The 20,000-nt window shown below is 50.0% G+C and overlaps 2 protein-coding genes across 7 annotated transcripts in view; one reads left to right on the top strand and one right to left on the bottom strand.

Annotated features, from left to right (window-relative positions):
* LOC310650456 (uncharacterized protein) overlaps window positions 1–11,334 on the top strand; it is a 16,893-nt gene extending 5,559 nt beyond the window's left edge. Inside the window, exons 1-4 of one of the 6 annotated variants that reach the window (XR_014494376.1) lie at window positions 4,226–4,411; window positions 7,330–7,443; window positions 8,199–10,833; window positions 10,964–11,334. Coding sequence is in view for 5 of the 6 variants with exons in the window: in XM_083380005.1 (XP_083236131.1) it covers window positions 4,258–4,411; window positions 7,330–7,431; window positions 8,199–9,490 (1,548 nt within the window). In the remaining variant the exon portion in view is untranslated. Of the gene's footprint in view, window positions 1–4,225; window positions 4,412–6,366; window positions 6,506–7,329; window positions 7,444–8,198; window positions 10,834–10,963 lie in introns of those variants that run through there. The other 5 variants (XM_083380004.1, XM_083380008.1, XM_083380005.1 and 2 more) reach the window with 5 other exon arrangements.
* A 2,990-nt stretch (window positions 11,335–14,324) lies between these two features.
* LOC310650484 (SCO-spondin-like) overlaps window positions 14,325–20,000 on the bottom strand; it is a gene marked incomplete at its 5' end in the record, with an annotated part of 163,300 nt that continues 157,624 nt past the window's right edge. The window contains 3 exons of the mRNA XM_083380033.1: window positions 14,325–14,414; window positions 18,986–19,136; window positions 19,298–19,428. Coding sequence (XP_083236159.1) covers window positions 14,392–14,414; window positions 18,986–19,136; window positions 19,298–19,428 — 305 coding nt within the window. The 3' untranslated portion in view covers window positions 14,325–14,391. The remainder of the gene's footprint in view (window positions 14,415–18,985; window positions 19,137–19,297; window positions 19,429–20,000) is intronic.

Genomic DNA, 20,000 nt, shown 5'->3' with positions numbered 1-20,000 from the left:
TATATTTATATTTATTTATTTAGATGGGCTTCTCCCGTAAAGCTCAAAGGAATTCTTCCTGGTTAAGATTTTCTCCACAGTTAATTACATTTCAAGATTTAAATCCATTTTTCCCATATAAACCATTTGACATGTCTTAAAGAAGAGGTAAAACCAGGAAAGAATAGGGGAGAAAGAGAGCCAGAGAAAAGAAAAATCAAAAGTAAAACGCTGCTTAAAATATATATATTCCTCCTAAGCTAATATATATTTATTCCCAAAAAATTCTTCTTCTTTTTAACCGTGATTAAAAATATATTTAATCTTTCAATGTTCCACGTAATGCGCCTAGTCGTCTAAATCCTTTAACTCTTATTCAAAACATGTTTTTGTCCTATTTTGTACATTATAATTTTCCTAAATTCAGACAGATTTAACTAATTATCTAAAATATTTCCTTCATCTTGGCCAGAGGTAGGCAACCTTGGCCCTTTTATGACTCGTGGACTTCAACTCCCAGAATTCCTCAGCCGGCATGGGGGAACTATGGCCCCCCTTCCTGACTCGTGGACTTCAACTCCCAGAATTCCTCAGCCGGCATGGGGGAACTATGGCCCCCCTTCCTGACTCGTGGACTTCAATTCCCAGAATTCCTCAGCCAGCATGGGGGAAATATGGCCCCCCTTCGTGACTCATGGACTTCAACTCCCAGAATTCCTCAGCCAGCATGGGGGAACTATGGCCCCCCTTCATGACTCGTGGACTTCAACTCCCAGAATTCCTCAGCCGGCATGGGGGAACTATGGCCCCCCTTCATGACTCGTGGACTTCAACTCCCAGAATTCCTCAGCCAGCATGGGGGAAATATGGCCCCCCTTCGTGACTCGTGGACTTCAACTCCCAGAATTCCTCAGCCAGCATGGGGGAACTATGGCCCCCCTTCATGACTCGTGGACTTCAACTCCCAGAATTCCTCAGCCGGCATGGGGGAACTATGGCCCCCCTTCCTGACTCGTGGACTTCAACTCCCAGAATTCCTCAGCCGGCATGGGGGAAATATGGCCCCCCTTCGTGACTTGTGGACTTCAACTCCCAGAATTCCTCAGCCAGCATGGGGGAACTATGGCCCCCCTTCCTGACTCGTGGACTTCAACTCCCAGAATTCCTCAGCCGGCATGGGGGAAATATGGCCCCCCTTCGTGACTCATGGACTTCAACTCCCAGAATTCCTCAGCCAGCATGGGGGAACTATGGCCCCCCTTCCTGACTCGTGGACTTCAACTCCCAGAATTCCTCAGCCGGCATGGGGGAACTATGGCCCCCCTTCCTGACTCGTGGACTTCAACTCCCAGAATTCCTCAGCCGGCATGGGGGAACTATGGCCCCCCCTTCCTGACTCGTGGACTTCAACTCCCAGAATTCCTCACCCGGTGTGGCTCAGCTTGCAAACCACTTCCTCTCCCCTCAGCGTGGCTGGCTGAGGAATTCTGGGAGTTGAAGTCCACGAGTCATAAAAGAGCCAAGGTTGCCAACCCCTGAATTTTTCTAGGCCATTTCAGCAGTATTATATTACTGATATCGAGAAATAGACCGTATTTTCCGGCGTATAAGACGACTTTTTAACCCATGAAAATCTTCTCAAAAGTTGGGGGGGTCGTCTTATACGCCGGGTCGTCTTATACGCCGGAAAATACGGTAATAGAAAAAGGGGTGAAAAAAAGCACACCGGATTATTTAAGGAATTCATCCCTCTTTAGAATGACATATATGCATTCAGGATCTTTTCTATTTCTTTAACCGTATTCGCACAAATGTTTCTTTTTTATTTATTTCTTTTAAATATATTTTATCGATTTCCCCCCCCACCACCACCACTCAATAATTGGTGATCAGTGCGTTGTCTGGGTTACACTTCTAAAAGAATCGTTAACGGTTAATTTCTATAATCCCTACTCCGCATATTAATTTTAGTTGATTTCCTCTTCCCCCCTCCCAAATATCCTCTTTTCGCAAGCGATAAATAACAATTAAAGGCATAATTTTTTCCCCCAATATTCCTAAAAATAGCAATCATAATCCGTGCAATGTTTCTTTTCTCTTCAATCATTCTGGTCGCCTCATCGTAAATCCTGTCACGATGCTTATTTTACTTTTATTTCTCCCACCAAATTCTGGATATTCTTGCTGGTGAAGATTTTCTCAAAAGTTAATTGCATTTACATTTACAAATTTAATTCTATTTCTCCTCCCCCCCATATAAGCCGTCTCACCCTTTTACATTTTTAAAGAAATAAATAAAACAATGAAAAAAAGAAAAAAGAAAGGAAGGAAAATAAGAGTAAAGAAACATAAGAAATAACATACTATTTAAAATATCTAAATATCGGCAACCTAGGCTAATACATAAGGGACGTGGTGGCTCGGTGGGTTAGGACGCTGAGCTTGTCGATCAGAAAATCGGCAGTTTGGCGGGTCGAATCCCAAGTGCCGCGTAACAGAGTGAGCGCCTGTTACTCGTCCCAGCTTCTGCCAACCTAGCAGTTCGAAAGCACGTAAAAAAAAAAATGCAAGTAGAAAAATAGGGACCACTACGGTGGGAAGGGAACAGCGTTCCGTGCGCCTTTGGCGTCTAGTCATGCCGGCCACATGACCACGGAGATGTCCTCGGACATTCGCTGGCTCTTTGGCTTTGAAACGGAGATGAGCACCGGCCCCTAGAGTCGGAAACGACTAGCACACATGTGCGGGGGAACCTTTACCTTTACCTTTAGGCTAATACATATTTATTTCCTTAATTTCTTATTCTATAACAAATTAGAGAGAGAGAGAGAGAGAGAGAATTCGTGGCTCTGGAATTCTGGGAGTTGAAGTCCACGAGTCATCAAAGAGCCAAGGTTGCCTACCTCTGCCCTATACCCAGTGCTTTTTTTGTAAAAGAAAAAGGTGCCGGAACTCACACATGTTATACAACCTGCCTTGGCTACCCTACAAGGTTCCATCCAAAAAAGGTGCCGGAACTCCGTTCTGAGCGTTGTATGAGAAAAAAAGCCCTGCCTATACCATGTCAGACAAATGGTTGTCCGATATTTTCTTAAAAACCTCCAGTGTTGGAGCAATCCACAACTTCTGGAAGCAGGTTGTTCCACTGGTCCTCACTGTCAGGAAATTTCTCCTTAGTTCCAGGTTGCTTCTCTCTTTGATGAGTTCCCAGGGCTTTTTTTGTCATGTGACGGCACCTTTTTTAGATGGAACCTTGTAGGGTAGGCAAGGTGGGTTGTATGACATGCGTGAGTTCCGGCACCTTTTTCTTTTACAAAAAAAGCACTGTGAGTTCCCATCTGTTGCTTCTCGTCCTGCCTTCGGGTGCTTTGGAGAAGAGCTTGACTCCCTCTTTTTTGGGGCAGCCCCTGAGATACTGGAACGCTGCTGTCATGTCTCCCCTCGTCCTTCTCTTTGTGAAACTAGACATACCCAATTCCAGCCACCCTTCTTTCTACGTTTTAGCCTCCAGTCCCCCGATCATCTTTGTTGCTCTTCTCTGCACTCTTCTCTAGAGCAGGGGTCGGCAACCTTAAATACTCAAAGAGCCACTTGGATCTGTTTCCCAGAGGAAAAAAAATAATACTGGGAGCCACAAAGGCTGCTGTGCGTGAGTTCTCTCTCTCTCTCCCTCTCTTTTTCTCCCTCCCTCTCTCCCCCCCCCCCCGTCTCTCCGATCTGCTCATCTGGCAAGCTGGCTTCACGCTGTTCTCGAACAAGCTGACACACATTCTTATTGGGCTGGCTCTCCTGCCCTTGAGAGCTGCTGCTTCCTGCGGAGACGCAGCAAAGGCAGGAGCTCCGCTCAGTAAGCTTGTCAGCTTGAGTTACAGAGAGAGAGAGAGAAGGGAAGCTCAAGTGCCTCTCTCTATCTCTTTCTCTCTGTCTCTCTCTCTGCAAACTGAAAGAGCCGCATGTGGCTCCAGAGCCGCTGGTTGCTGACCCATGTTCTGGAGCCTCAACATCTCCACTTCACTTTTGTCAGCGGCGTTCGGCGCGCATGCTTGCCCAGTGCCACTCGCGCGAGTGGCACTTCTGGCGTGCTTGCCCATCGCTCAACTGGCCCAGTTTTAAACAGGCCGCAGCTGAGTGTGGGCTTTGGCCCAGGGACTGGGGACTCTGGCATTAAGACTCTTGAGATTGCTCTTGCCGTTACTGGTACCGTATCGAGCCAGGTGTCAGAGCCCATTGTTCTTGAGCATCAGGAGATAAGTGGGAGCCTCTGGGAGCCTCGGAACCATGGATCCAAACCCCAGGATTGTTTCCTTGCAGGTGACCTTCGAGGACGTGGCCATTTATTTCTCCCGGGAGGAATGGGAAGAATTAAGCGAATGGCAACGGGAGCTCTACCAAGCTGTGATGATGGAGAATTACGAGGCAGTTCTTTCCTTGGGTAAGAACGACTTCATTGCTCAGGTGGTGGAGGGGAGAGGGTGAGTTGACCTCCTGCAATCCTCCTTGGCCCCAGATTTCTGTCTCCAACAGAGGTCAGCTGGACGCTTCTGGGCAACCTTCAAGCAGCAAGAGATGAAGGCCACAGACCTTCTCCTCGTTGGGTGTTTTTGATGGTGGAGCTTCCGTTGCACTATCAAAGGCTGTGGCGACGATCTCCACGGCCTCCTCCGGTCCTTTCAGACCATCCGTGGGTGCCTTTGCTGGAAGAGACGGAAGCTATCGGGTCTCCCCGGCTGGAGAACATTTGATTGACAGACCCTCGGTCTCTTGAGGATGGAGCGGCTTTGGTTCACGCTTAGGAGAGGCCCCCAGGACCTCGGGAGATCGAGTCTGTCTTCCAAATGCCGTGCCGGGTTTGGACGATGGGATTCGTAGTCCAAACCGCTCTGAAGGGCGTGCTAGAACCTTCGGAAGGGGCTCCCGAGGTCCTCGAACCTTAATGTCCTGCTCAAAGCAGGAAAGCAGATAAAAATAATCCCCCCAAAGATGGCGGTCCAGCCTGTGCTTGAATACCTCCAGGGACCAGGAGATCATCACCTTTGGGATAGGTAAGGAAGCTTTTCCTCTAACATTCATTCAGACCCTACCTACCTGTCTATTTAGTCCACGAGTAGGATATATGTAAGGGACGCGGTGGCTCAGTGGGTTAGGACGCTGAGCTTGTCGATCAGAAGGTCGGCAGTTTTGCGGGTCAAATCCCGAGTGCCGCGTAACAAGAGTGAGTGCCTGTTACGCGTCCCAGCTTCTGCCAACCTAGCAGTTCGAAAGCACGTAAAAAAAATGCAAGTAGAAAAATAGGGACCACTCCAGTGGGAAGGTAACAGCGTTCTGTGCACCTTTGGTGTCTAGTCACGCCGGCCACATGACCACGGAGACGTCCTCGGACAAGCGCTGGCTCTTCGGCTTTGAAATGGAGATGAGCACCGGCCCCTAGAGTCGGAAACGACTAGCACGCGTGTGCGGGGGAACCTTTACCTTTTTAGGATATATGTAGCTCAGGGTTGAACTGTGGGGTCCTCGATGCTGTCTGAGCTGGGGGGGGTTTCTTTGCAGACCTTTCATGATCCAACTAGAGAACACCATCAGTGCTAGAAGGGAGAGGGATTCGCAGAGAGGAGGAGGAGGAGAAAGAAGAAGAGGAAGAAGAAGAAGGAGGAGGGGGAGGTGGTGTGGTGTCCTTGGTGCTCTCTGAGCTTGGTGGTTTTCTTGCAGACGTTTCATGACCCATCTAGGTAACCACACCAGTGCAAGAAAGGAGTGAGGTTACAGAACTGATCCCCACTCCCTTCTAGCACTGACGACGTTACCTAGTTTGGTCATGAAAGGTCTGCAAGAAAGCAACCAACTCAGAGGACACCAAAGACCCTACAGTCCTTCCTCCTCCCCCTCCTTCTCCTCCCCCCCCGCCTTTCCTCTCCTCTTCTCCGCAAACCTCACTCCCTTCTAGCACCGAAAGCAACCAAGCTCGGAGAGCACCAAAGACACCACAGTCCTCCTCCTCCTCCTCCTCTTCCTCCTCCTCCTCCTCCTCCTCCTCCTCCTCCTCCTCCTCCTCCTCCACAAACTTCACTCCCTTCTAGCACTGATGATATTACCTAGTTTGGTAATGAAACGTTTGCAAGGAAACCACCCAGCTCAGGGAGCAGCAAGGATCCCTCCAGTTAAATCCCTTATTCCGCACTCTAGGACAGCATGGGAGAGGTCCTCACCTTCTTGAAGGTGAGGTTGTTTGAGGTTCTAGAAGAGGGCCTGCTCCTCAGCCTTCTCTGCTCGGCCTCCATAAGCCCGTTTGGTCCCGTAACTTTCCATGGGACTCGGTGCTGGTCCACGCGCTCTTTCACTCCCTTTCTCTGAACCCAGGTCCAGTTGCTCTGGATCCTTCGGGTAGAATCTAGAACCTAGAACCTAATGGGGCCATCCAAGAAGAGATCCCTTCTTGAGATTTGGAAACTCAACTACAGAGAGTCCTCAACTTACGACCATCACCGAGCCCCCCCCCCAATGTACGCCGCCGAGCGAGGAAATTTGTTCAGTGAGTTGTGTCCCGTCTTACGACCTTTCCCTGCCCCCCCAGTTGTTAAGTGCGTCGCCGCAGTTTTTAAATGCGTCAAGACGCTTGTGAAGTGAATCTGGCGTCCCCCTGGACTTTTGCTTGTTCGGAAGGTCGCCAGAAAAGGGGATCAGGTGACTCCCAACACCCTGGCAACCGTCGTGAATACGTCCGTTGCCAAGCATCCAAGTGTTGATCACGTGACCGCGGGGATAAGTGCGAAAAATGGACTGTTGTAACTTTAAAGGAACTGTTGTAAGTTGAGATCTATATCACGACTCCTGCTTGAGCAGGGGGCTGGACTAGATGGCCTCCAAGCTCCTTTCCAACTCTGTTATTCTGCATGTGTAGTTCTCAACTTACAACAATTCGTTTACTGATCGGTTTAAAGTTATACCGGGGAACAAAAAGTGTCTTAGGAGCGTCTTTCACGCTTACGACCGTTGCACTAAACCTGGGGTCACATGATCGAAATTCAAAGGTTTGGCGACTGGCTCATACTTACGATGGTCACTAAATGAACCATTGTAAATTGAGGACTCCCTGTATTTAGGAAATCTGGAATGGATCGACAAGGGACTTCAGGTTTCCCAGTTCATCCAAGGAGAGAATTTACTGCTGGCCTCGGGGATTGGGGAAAAGTCCCAGTTCCTAACAGCCAGTTCCTTCCCCCAAAATCTCCCAGTTTGTGTGCAGGGGGGAGACTGGTCAGGACTGGGGAGGGCAGCTACCCCTCCCTCTAGGGATGGGGAAAATAGACATGGAATGAGTTGAGACCCCTTTGCTTTTTTCTCTCTTTCCAACAGGCCTCCTGCCCGTCAAGCCGCAGATTATCAACCAGATTGAACGTAAGGAGGCCGTTATTACAGGAGAATTGTGGAAGCCGTGCGAATGGACAGATCCACAAGGCCAGTGGCTGGGTCAGAATTTATTTACCATTTCGTTGAGGACCGTTTTACACACTTACGACCATTGCGGTCTCTCCGTGATGGTGTGATCCAAATTCAGACGCCTGGCAACCAGCTCATATTTATGACGGTCGCAGTGTCCCGGGGTCACGTGATCCTCTTTTTGCAACAGGGAAAGCCAGATTTATTTCATAGCCGTGTGACTAGCTTAACGGGCAGTGATTTACTTAGCTGCTGTCGAGAATAATTGTGGTTGGGGGGGGTTGGCAAAGAGTGGCGTATAACTGAAAAGGTCACAACGTGTCATTTTTGACACGCGTGTCATTGCTTGGCCATTACTGATTCGAGCGATGCCCGGAACCACGCAATAATTTCGTCTGGCATCGCAGCAACTCGCAAAGCTGATCTGCGGAGCGCGAGATTCCAGCGACAACATTTGGTCCGGGGGATTTTTGGGGAGGCGGGTCAAAAAAGTCAAGACGGCCACCGCAAGTGCCTGACGCCCATCCAAAGAAGCTTAGCGGTCGCAGGGGCCGTCTTGACTTTGGATGGCCACCAGCGCCCCCTGGATGCTGCTGAAAAAGAGGCAAGCCAAGGAGCGACGGTTGCGATGTTGACACTGCCACCTCTCAAGCTGAGATTGGGAGTAGATTGCTAGGTAGCCATTTTGGGGTGGAGTGGGGGGAGTAAGAAGAAGTGGGGTAGAAATCTTAATTATGATTCTCCGTCTGGCCCACGATGATGAGGTGTCCCCTTTCTTCCAGCAGAAGATGATATCGGGAGGGTCGACGAAGGTGAGGGCAGAGCGGAGACTGGGTCCTCTGTAATGCCCACTGGGAAGAGGAAGAAAGGCCGACCCCGGACCGTCAACCCAATACCCAAACCCGAAAACAAAGGCCCCCCGCGGGTGACGTTGAAGATGAACCCGCCCAAGTGCCCCGAATGCGGCAAAAGCTTCCTCAGCAACGTGGCCATGACCATCCACATCCGGACACACACCGGAGAACGCCCGTTCAAATGCCACCTCTGCCCCAAGGCCTTCCCCTCCCGGGGGGACCTCAAGCGGCACATCAAGACCCACCTGCGCAGGAAGCCGGCCCCGTCGGTCGTGGCCCGCAGCGGCTCCTCGAAAAAGAGCTTGGCGGCCAAGATGCAGCTGCTCTGCCACCTCCGCTGCCCGCCCGATCCGAAGAAGCCCCACAGCTGCGCGCAGTGCGGGAAGAGCTTCAACAAGAAGCAGAGCCTGCGCAAGCACCAGGGCACCCACTCGACGGAGCGGCCCTTCGCCTGCCTGGAGTGTGGGCGCAGCTTCCGGCTCAAGCAGATCCTGGTGGCGCACATGGCCTCGCACATCAAGGAGCGCCCCTTCTCCTGCGAGCAGTGCGGGAAGTGCTTCGCCCAGGAACGCAACGTCCGCAGCCACCAGCGGGTGCACACCGGCGAGAAACCTTTTCTGTGCATGGCGTGCGGCAAGCGCTTCGGCTACAAGCAGCACCTGGTCAAGCACCTGCGCTTCCACACCGGCGAGCGGCCATACAAGTGCCCCGAGTGCGAGAAGACCTTCCGGGATAAGGCCACACTGAACATCCACTACCGCATGCACACCGGCGAGCGGCCGTACCGCTGCCCATTCTGCAGCAAGACATGCCGGCAGAAGCAGCACCTCAACAGCCACCTGAAGGTCCACCGCGGGGAGACGCTGCCCCTGGGGGACACCACCGGGCTCAGCCTGCAAAGGGTGCGTGCCAAGGAGAAGCCGTACGAGTGTCCGCAGTGCCAGAAGCGCTTCCGGGACAAGAAAATCATGTTGGTGCACCAGAAGACGCACAAAGACGAAGCGCCGCGAAGTGCCCCGCTGCCGAGCAAGCGGAGTCCACTCGTGGCAGATAGAAAGGCCCCCAGGGCAGGGCAAGGGGCAGGGAGGAAGAGGAAGGAGTCGAGGCTCCCTTCAGGGGTGGCGTCCGTCCAGCCGGAAGTGGCTCCCATCGTCTGCGCCGACTGCGGGAGGCGATTCGTGCAGAAGAAGTACCTGACGCTGCATCAGAGGAGCCACAGGTGAGGAGGCGCTGGTTCCCGTCGGGATCTCACCGTCCGCGAAGACTCTCGGGACGGCGCACGGAGGGAGGTGTCGGTTTGGGAGGCGCCGCCCACCAAAACGTCTGGACCCAGCGGCTGCGAGAAACGTTGCTTTATTGGAGACGGTGGCACTGTTTTGCCTGCGGCACGCCTCAACAATAAAAACGACCCCATCCCAGGACTAAAATATTCCAGCTTTTACTCCTGCCCTTTTGGGACAAAGGGACAGCTGGCTGTTCTTCTCCCAGTTTGGAGAGTCGACAGTCCTTCCTGCAGGCTTCAGCTTCGTGTGTCTCTGGTTTTGAGCAACCAGCGGAGGACCGTCAAAACAAGCCTGACACGGGCGTTCACTCTTTCTAGAGAACGGGTGTCAAACTTGCCACGTCACGTGACGTGGCGCGACGTATCACTTTTTTTTTTTTTTTTGCATTGCTGGAGCTGGGGTGAGCGCGGCGTCCACCTGAGGCAACTGGCCCGTGGGCTGGAAGTTTGACACCCCTTCCGAAGCGCGTAACGCTAAGCCGGAAAGACCCTTCGGTCTTTGCCCCCACTTGATCGAGGAGGGCCGTTCCCCTTCCAGCTCCGTGATTGTGAAAAACGTAGCGGTGTTTCTCCAGACGTACAGGCGGTCCTCGACTTACGACAGCTCATTTGGTGGACCCTTCAAAGTTACAGCGGCGCTGAAAAATGGGACCGGCGCCCCTTTTTCACGCTGACGACCGTTGCAGCATCCCCGGGGTGATGGGATCAAACTTGAGCATCTGCTTCCTCTTTGTGACCATTGCTGTGCCCCAAGGTCACGTGATCCCCTTTTACGGCCTTCTGAGCAGCAAAGTCAAGTGGGGGGAGGGGGGAATTTGCTTAACAACCGGGGCAAGAACGGTCGTCAAAACGGGGCAACACTCACCTAACCAATTGTCTCGCCCGACAACAGAAATTTGGGGCGCTGTTCTCGTCGTAAGTCAAAGGACCGCCTGGCACGCGAAAAGGGTCCCGTATTCCGCCCAATGCCCTCTGACGTAGCTTCGCCCTCCGAGCGGCCCGGAAGGCTTTCCGGAAGCTGGGGACTTTGCTTCCTGAAAAAAAAATTCCAGCCGGTTTGGCCCTGGAAGCACGAACTAGGGAGCGGAACGTACCTGCGTCCGGCAGGCTGGATCGTGACCAAAGAGCCACTTTTCAAGACAGCTGCAATAAACCAGAAAATTAATATGATGATGGAGGAGGAAGAGGAGGAGGAGGAGGAGGAAGACTGTGGGATCCTTGGTGCTCTCTGAGCTGGGTGGTTTCCTTGCAGGCGTCTCATGACCCAACTAGGGAACGTCATCAGTGCTTGAAGGAAGGAGGAGGAGGAGAAGGAAGGAAGGAAGGACTGTGGGGTCCATGGTCCTCTCTCAGCTGGGTGGTTTCCTTGCAGACGTCTCATGACCCAACTAGGGAACATCAGCAGGGCTAGAAGGGGAAGGAAGGAAGGAAGGAAGGAAGGAAGGAAGGAAGGAAGGAAGGACGGACTCTGAGCTGGGTGGTTTCCTTGCAGACGTCTCATGACCCAACTAGGGAACGTCATCAGGGCTAGAAGGAGGAAGGAAGGAAGGACGGACAGACTGGGGTCCCTGGTGCTCTCTGAGCTGGGTGGTTTCCTTGCAGGCGTCTCATGACCCAACTAGGGAACGTCATCAGTGCTTGAAGGAAGGAGGAGGAGGAGAAGGAAGGAAGGAAGGACTGTGGGGTCCATGGTCCTCTCTCAGCTGGGTGGTTTCCTTGCAGACGTCTCATGACCCAACTAGGGAACATCAGCAGGGCTAGAAGAGGAAGGAAGGAAGGAAGGAAGGAAGGAAGGAAGGAAGGAGGGACTCTGAGCTGGGTGGTTTCCTTGCAGACGTCTCATGACCCAACTAGGGAACATCATCAGGGCTAGAAGAGGAAGGAAGGAAGGAAGGAGGGACTCTGAGCTGGGTGGTTTCCTTGCAGACGTCTCATGACCCAACTAGGGGAACATCATCAGGGCTAGAAGGAGGAAGAGGAGAAGGAAGGAAGGAAGGAAGGAAGGAAGGAAGGAAGGAAGGAAGGAAGGAAGGACTGACTGTGGGGTCCATGGTCCTCTCAGCTGGGTGGTTTCCTTGCAGACATTTCATGACCCAACTAGGGAACGTCATCAGGGCTAGAAGGGTGGAGGAGAAGGAAGGAAGGAAGGAAGGAAGGAATGACAGACAGGCTGTGGGGTCCCTGGTGCTCTCTGAGCTGGGTGGTTTTCCTTCCAGACATCTCGTGACCCAACTAGGGAACATCATCAGGGCTGGAAGGAAGGAAGGACTCTGAGCTGGGTGGTTTCCTTGCAAATGTCTCGTGACCCAACTAGGGAACGTCATCAGGGCTAGGAGGAGGAGTAGTTGAAGACACACACACCCTTAAAGGATCCTGGCTGGGGAATTCTGGGAATTGAATTCTCCACTCTTGGAAGATGCAGGCTGAGGAATTCTGGGACTGGAAATCAACTCATCTTAACGTGCTGGCTAAGGATTTCTGGGGGCTGAACTCCACCCCTTTTAAAGCATGGCGGCTGGGGGATTCTGGGAGTTGAATTCCACCCCTCTTAAAAGATGCTGGCTGGGGAATTCTGGGAGTAAGTCCACCCATCTTAACATGCAGACTGGGGGGGGGGGCGGATCCTGGGACTTGAATTCAACCCATCTTAAAATGTTTCCGTGGGGGAGGGGAAACGTATGGTAGTGGAAGGCCTCCCCTCTTAAAGCATGGCTGGCTGGGGGATTCTGGGAGTTGAAGTTCACCCTTCTTAAAGCATGCCAGCTGAGGGATTCTGGGAATTTTAAGTCCATCCATCTTAACAGGCAGAATGAGGAATTCTGGGACTTGAATTCAACCCATCTTAACATGCTGGCTGGGGGATTCTGGGAGTGGAAGTCCACCCCTCTTAAAGCATGGTGGTTGGGGGATTCTGGGAGTTGTGGTCCTCCCCTCTTACAGCAGTTGGGCTGGGGGTTTCTGGGAACTGAAGTCCCCACTCTCTCGGCTCAATTTTGCATTTCGGGATGATCCAACCTGGATGAAATTCTGACTGGCTTATGTCATGGCCGGCCCATGTTTCTTCCGGAACTAGCCACATTCCTGTCATTGGAGCCTGCCTCAAGCGGATTTGGCCTTCCCCAGGAGAGGACAGGAAATCCTCGGCTCCTTTAGTGACGCTTCAAAGTTACGACGGCACTTTAAAAAAGGGGTTTTTCCCCCCTCTTACGACTGTGGCTGCACCCCCAGCGATCAAAATCCAGACGCTTGGCCACTGGCTCCGATTGACGACGCTCGGAGCCTCCCGGGGTCGCACGGTTTCTCCTTTTGCCACCATCCGTGAACGAACGTCACGGGGGAAACCATGAATCGCTTCACCGGTGGGTGGGTGGGTGGGGGCGTGTAATTTAACCGCCGCAGTGCTTCACGTAGCACCGGCTGCGGGAAAGGGGGTAACTTGGGCAAAGCCAGCTGGACCACTGTCCCACTTAGCGACGGGAGTTCGGGGGCTCGGTTGCGGTCCGAAGGCTCGCGTCCTCAACCGAGTTTTAAAGGTAGCCGGGCTCCGCCTGTGGGGGAAGCAGACACACACAGACACAGACACCCGGTTGCTCCGGAAATTGCTCCGGAGGCCTTTCGCTCCAAGGTGGTTGGCCTCTCCAGGTGCAGTGCCTGGTGGAAGGCTGAAATGGCAGGAAGGGGAGGGGGACTTGGAGCAGTACCTGGAGGACCCCCCCCAAAACCCATACGCATCTCAACCAAGTCTTCCTTCCTTCCTTCCTTCCTCCCTCTGTCCTGTCCATCCTTCCTTCCTTGCTCCTTCCTTCCTTCCTCCCTTGGCCCTGTGTCCTCCTTCCTTCCTTCCTTCCTTCCTTCCTTCCTTCCTTCCTTCCTTCCTTCCTTCCTGTCATGTGTCCTTCCTTCCTCTGTCCTGTGTCCATCCTTCCTTGCTTTCTTCCTTCCTCCCTTGGCCCTGTGTCTTCCTTCCTTCCTCTGTCCTGTGTCCGTCCTTCCTTCCTTGCTTTCTTCCTTCCTGTCCAGTGTCCGTCCGTCCTTCCTTCCTTCCTTCCTTCCTTCCTTCCCTGTCTCCTTCCTTTCTTTGTTCCTTTCCTGTGTCCTCCCTCCATTTTTTTCCTTTCCTTTCCTTTCCTTTCCTTTCCTTTCCTTTCCTTTCCTTTCCTTTCCTTTCCTTTCCTTTCCTTTCCTTTCCTTTCCTTTCCTTTCCTTTCCTTCCTCTGTTCTGTTTCCTTCCTTCCTTCCTTTGTCCTTTGCTGTGTCCTCCCTTGTGCCCTCCCATCCTTCCTTCCTCTGTCTTGTGTCTTCTTCCTTGCTGTCCTCTCTCCTTCCTCCGTCCTCCCTCCTGTCTCCTTCCTTCCTTCCTTCCTTCCTTCCTTCCTTCCTTCCTTCCTTCCTTCCTTCCTTCCTTCCTTCCTAACAGAGTTGGAAGGGACCTTGGAGGCCATCTAGTCCAGCCCACTACCCAAGCAGGGGACCCTTAAGAGAGCCACAGAATGACAAGAGTTGGAAGGGGCCTTGGAGGTCATCCAGTCCAGCCCCCTGCTCCAGCAGGAGACCTGAGAGCATTTCAGAGCCATTTCAAGCTCCCGGCCGCCTCTGGATTCCTTGCCCGTGACAGACCTGCCGCTCACCCCCCCCTCCGGAAAAAACCCCTCACACTCCCCACCTCTTCCCGGCACGGAACACACACCCCCGGGGGGGAACGCGGAGAAATAACCAGGAGTCCTTCGGGAAGCTGCTAAAAATGGTTTATTGACTGGCAAAGAAGAGAAAGGCTGGGTGAATTTGCAGCGTGGGGTGCCCCCCCTTGCGCCCCCGATTCGGATCCTGGAAGGATGGCGTCCGTCAGCGCTTGGCGAGATCGCCGCCTGCAATGAAAAAAAGACAAGAGAACGGGAGGTGGGGTCCCGATGGGGGGGCGCGGGGCAGCCTTTTAAAGGTGGAAGATTTTTTGGGGGGAAACGGGTGGGGTCCCTTTTGAGGGGTGCCACCCTGCAGAGCTGCTTTGGGTTCCGTTGCTAAGCAGGGCTCTAGACTGGCGGGCCTGGATCACGGGTCTCCAAACGTGGCCACTTTACGACTTGCGGACTGCAACTCCCAGAATCCCCTAGCCGGCAAGCTTGAAGAGGGGAGGACTTCCATTTCCAGAATCCCCCAGCCGGCAGGCTTGAAGTCGGGTGGACTTCAGCACCCAGAATTCCTCATACAGAATGCTTTTAAGAGGGGTGGGCTTCCATTCCCAGAATCCCCCAGCCGGTGTATTCTTTAAGGGGGGTGGACTTCCATTCCCAGAATTCCCCAGCCGGTATTCTTTAAGAGGGGTGGACTTCTATTCCCAGAATTCCCCAGCTGGTGTTCTTTCAACTCCCACAATCCCTCATTCTGCATGCTTTAAGGGTGTAGGACTTCCACTCCCAGAATCCCCCAGCCGGCATGCTTTAAGAGGGGAGGACGTCAGCTCCCAGAATCCCCCAGTAAGACTAGAAATCACCATTGTTTCTTGAAATAAAATTGGCTGAAATTCCTTATGTTTACTCTAATGAGAGGTAGCGATCCGGACCTTTTAGTAATTTCTTTGTTTCTCTACTATCCCGCAGACAATAGCTGTTTCCTTCCTAATCAGCTTTTGTTCCCTTATCGACGTACACAAATAAAAATATCAGTGCTTGCTGAAATATTGTACGATGCGGTTCCTTCCCTGCCTCACGGCAGGTCCTACCTTTTCTCAGATCTGAATAAACACGTAACTTAAGAGAGCACGTCTCTGTTCAGATCTGAAGAAACCTGTAACTTAAGAGAGTATATCTCTCAGATCTGAATAAACGTGTAACTTAAGAGAGTATGTCTCTGTTCAGATCTGAATAAATGCGTAACTTAAGAGAGTCTGTCTCTGCTCAGATCTGAAGAAACGTGTAACTTAAGAGAGTATGTCTCTGTTCAGATCTGAATAAACGCCTAACTTAAGAGAGTATGCCTCTGCTCAGATCTGAATAAATCCGTAACTTAAGAGAGCATGCCTCTGCTCAGATCTGAAGAAACATGTAACTTAAGAGAGTATGTCTCAGATCTGAAAAAACCTGTAAGTTGAGTATGTGTTTTTGCTCAGATCTGAAGAAACGCGTAACTTAAGAGAGCATGCCGCTGCTCAGATCTGAAGAAACGCGTAACTTAAGAGAGCATGCCTCTGCTCAGATCTGAAGAAACGTGTAACTTAAGACAGTATGTCTGTTCAGTTCTGAATAAATGCGTAACTTAAGAGAGCCTGTCTCTGCTCAGATCTGAGGAAACGTGTAACTTAAGACAGTATGTCTGTTCAGATCTGAATAAACACGTAACTTAAGAGAGTATGCCTCTGCTCAGATCTGAATAAATGCATAACTTAAGCGAGTCTGTCTCTTTGCTCAGATCTGAAGAAACGTGTAACTTACGAGTGTATGTCTCAGATCTGAAAAAACCTGTCAGTTGAGTATGTCTCTTTGCTCAGATCTGAATAAATGCGTAACTTAAGAGACTATGCCTCTGTTCAGTTCTGAATAAATGCGTAACTTAAGAGAGTCTGTCTCTGCTCAGATCTGAAGAAATGCCTAACTTAAGAGAGTATGTCTCAGATCTGAAAAAACCTGTAAGTTGAGTATGTCTCTTTGCTCAGATCTGAATAAATGTGTAACTTAAGAGAGCATGTCTCTGCTCAGATCTGAATAAACGTGTAACAAGATAGTATGTCTGTTCAGATCTGAATAAACACGTAACTTAAGAGAGTATGCCTCTGTTCAGTTCTGAATAAATGCGTAACTTAAGAGAGTATGCCTCTGTTCAGTTCTGAATAAACGCCTAACTTAAGAGAGTCTGTCTCTGCTCAGATCTGAAGAAACGTGTAACTTAAGAGAGTATGTCTCAGATCTGAAAAAACCTGTAAGTTGAGTATGTCTCTTTGCTCAGATCTGAAGAAACGCGTAACTTAAGAGAGCGTGCCTCTGCTCAGATCTGAATAAACGTGTAACTTAAGACAGTATGTCTGTTCAGATCTGAATAAACACATAACTTAATAGAGTATGCCTCTGTTCAGTTCTGAATAAATGCATAACTTAAGAGAGTCTGTCTCTGCTCAGATCTGAAGAAACATGTAACTTACGAGAGTATGTCTCTCAGATCTGAAAAAAACTGTAACTTGAGTATGTCTCTTTGCTCAGATCTGAATAAATGCGTAACTTAAGAGAGCGTGTCTCTGCTCAGATCTGAAGAAATGTGTAACTTAAGAGAGTATGTCTCAGATCTGAAAAAAACTGTAACTTGAGTATGTCTCTTTGCTCAGATCTGAATAAATGCGTAACTTAACAGAGCGTGTCTCTGCTCAGATCTAAATAATCCTATAACAAGACAGTATGTCTTTTCAGATCTGAATAAACATGTAACTTAAGAGAGTATGCCTCTGTTCAGTTCTGAATAAATGCATAACTTAAGAGAGCATGTCTCTGCTCAGATCTGAAGAAACGCGTAACTTAAGAGAGTATGTCTCTCAAATCTGAAAAAACTTGTAACGTGAGTATGCCTTTCTGCTCAGATTTGAATAAACGTGTAACTTAAGAGAATCTCTCTTTGCTCAGATCTGAAGAAACACATAACTTAAGAGAGTATGCCTCTGTTCAGATCTGAATAAATGCGTAACTTAAGAGAGTCTGTCTCTACTCAGATCTGAAGAAACGTGTAACTTAAGAGAGTATGTCTCTCAGATCTGAAAAAACCTGTAAGTTGAGTATGTCTCTTTGCTCAGATCTGAATAAATGCGTAACTTAAGAGAGTATGCCTCAGATCTGAATATATGTGTAACTTAAGAGAGTCTCTCTTTACTCAGATCTGAAGAAACACATAACTTAAGAGAGTATGCCTCTGTTCAGATCTGAATAAATGCGTAACTTAAGAGAGCGTGTCTCTGCTCAGATCTGAAGAAACCTGTAACTTAAGAGAGTATGTCTCTCAGATCTGAAAAAACCTGTAAGTTGAGTATGTCTCTTTGCTCAGATCTGAATAAATGTGTAACTTAAGAGAGCGTGTCTCTGCTCAGATCTGAAGAAACGTGTAACTTAAGACAGTATGTCTGTTCAGATCTGAATAAACACGTAACTTAAGAGAGTATGCCTCTGTTCAGATCTGAATAAATGCATAACTTAAGAGAGTCTGTCTCTGCTCAGATCTGAAGAAACATGTAACTTAAGAGAGTATGTCTCTCAGATCTGAAAAAACCTGTAAGCTGAGTATGTCTCTTTGCTCAGATCTGAATAAATGCGTAACTTAAGAGAGCGTGTCTCTGCTCAGATCTGAAGAAATGTGTAACTTAAGAGAGTATGTCTCAGATCTGAAAAAAACTGTAACTTGAGTATGTCTCTTTGCTCAGATCTGAATAAATGCATAACTTAAGAGAGTCTGTCTCTGCTCAGATCTGAAGAAACGTGTAACTTAAGAGAGTATGTCTCTCAGATCTGAAAAAACTTGTAACGTGAGTATGCCTTTCTGCTCAGATTTGAATAAACGTGTAACTTAAGAGAGTCTCTCTTTGCTCAGATCTGAAGAAACACATAACTTAAGAGAGTATGCCTCTGTTCAGATCTGAATAAATGCGTAACTTAAGAGAGTCTGTCTCTGCTCACTGAAGAAACGTGTAACTTAAGAGAGTATGTCTCTCAGATCTGAAAAAACCTGTAAGTTGAGTATGTCTCTTTGCTCAGATCTGAATAAATGCGTAACTTAAGAGAGTATGCCTCAGATCTGAATATATGTGTAACTTAAGAGAGTCTCTCTTTACTCAGATCTGAAGAAACACATAACTTAAGAATGCCTCTGTTCAGATCTGAATAAATGCATAACTTAAGAGAGTCTGTCTCTGCTCAGATCTGAAGAAACATGTAACTTAAGAGAGTATGTCTCTCAGATCTGAAAAAACCTGTAAGCTGAGTATGTCTCTTTGCTCAGATCTGAATAAATGCGTAACTTAAGATAGCGTGTCTCTGTTCAGATCTGAATAAATGCGTAACTTAAGAGAGTCTGTCTCTACTCAGATCTGAAGAAACGCATAACTTAAGAGAGTATGCCTCTGTTCAGATCTGAATAAATGCGTAACTTAAGAGAGTCTGTCTTTGCTCAGATCTGAAGAAACACGTAACTTAAGAGAGTATGCCTCTGTTCAGATCTGAAAAAACTTGTAACTTAAGAGAGTATGTCTCTTTGTCCATGCCGGACCTGACCTAGAGATTGTGCCTAATGGTACATGGGCTGTGATTGTTAAATCGAGTTTCCGGAATAACCGTAAACTCGATCTTGTATCTGAGGGTTGGTTCCTCACGGGAGAGAAAGGGCTATTTCCCCCCTCTCTTCCTCCCAGGAGTATCAGCCTGGCTCCCGTGGCCCTTTTTCCGCCCTCTTAGAGACCCAACGGATACCTTACCTTGGCAGCTGCTGCATTCGCACCCGTGGATGACCGGCAGGACCACGGGCTCCGTCTCGCCCCCCGGGCACCGCAGGTTCAAGATGCGCACCGGGCTGACCGGATCCAGGCGGTAGCTGCAGCAGTCGCAAATGGTCTGCAGGTACGGCTCCTGCAACCGCCGAGCCGGAAGTGGGTTATTCCGGGGGTGGTGTGTGGGGGGGGGAACGGGACTCCCGGAGAAGTTGGCCGACTGGAGGAAGCACCTTTGGGGCCCTGTGGCCAGGAATGCCAGGGTCGTGGGGGGTGGTGGGGGTTCCAGGGCTGTCTTACCTCCGGGATGACGTTGGTGTGGGAGGCGCACTGCCCTTTGCAGAAGCCCACCTCCACGCCCGCCAAAAAGCAGGGCCCCTTGGTAATGTTCCGACGCTCCGTGAAGTGCCGGCAGTGGGGATGAGGTCCGACTACGGGGCAAAGGAAAAGTTGAATGGCCTGGGTTCAGGAGTTCAGGAGAGACCGGGCACCCCGGTGGGATTGGATTCAGGACGGGCCAACCCACCCCACCCCTCCAAAATGGAGGACGGGCAGGGCCCAGGAGGCATCCGGGATCGGACGCCACGACCTCTGCGCTCGCCGTCAAAATAGCCGATTTTGACTGCCCAGCGGAGATTCCCACTGCGGGGCCGGACGGAGGCAGGGAGGCAGGTCTCTCTCTCTCTCTCTCTCTCTGTGTGTGTGTGTGTGTGTGTGTGTGTGTGTGTGCTTTTATCTAGTTCACTTTGTGTGTGTGTCGGGGGAGTGTGTGTGGGGGGGGTGAGGACCTTGTGGCAATATAGAATAGAATAGAATAGAATAGAATAGAATAGAATAGAATAGAATAGAATAGAATAGAATAGAATAGAATAGAATAGAATATAGAATAGAATATTGAATAGAATATTGAATATAGAATATAGAATATAGAATAGAATATAGAATAGAATAGAATAGAATAGAATAGAATAGAATAGAATAGAATATAGAATAGAACAGAATA

This window comes from Vipera ursinii (genome assembly GCF_947247035.1).
Source record: "Vipera ursinii genome assembly, contig: SUPER_Z_unloc_1, whole genome shotgun sequence".
Taxonomy (NCBI): Eukaryota; Metazoa; Chordata; class Lepidosauria; order Squamata; family Viperidae; genus Vipera; species Vipera ursinii.
Note: the sequence above shows the minus strand (reverse complement) of the source record. Positions and strands in the feature narration are given on the sequence as shown.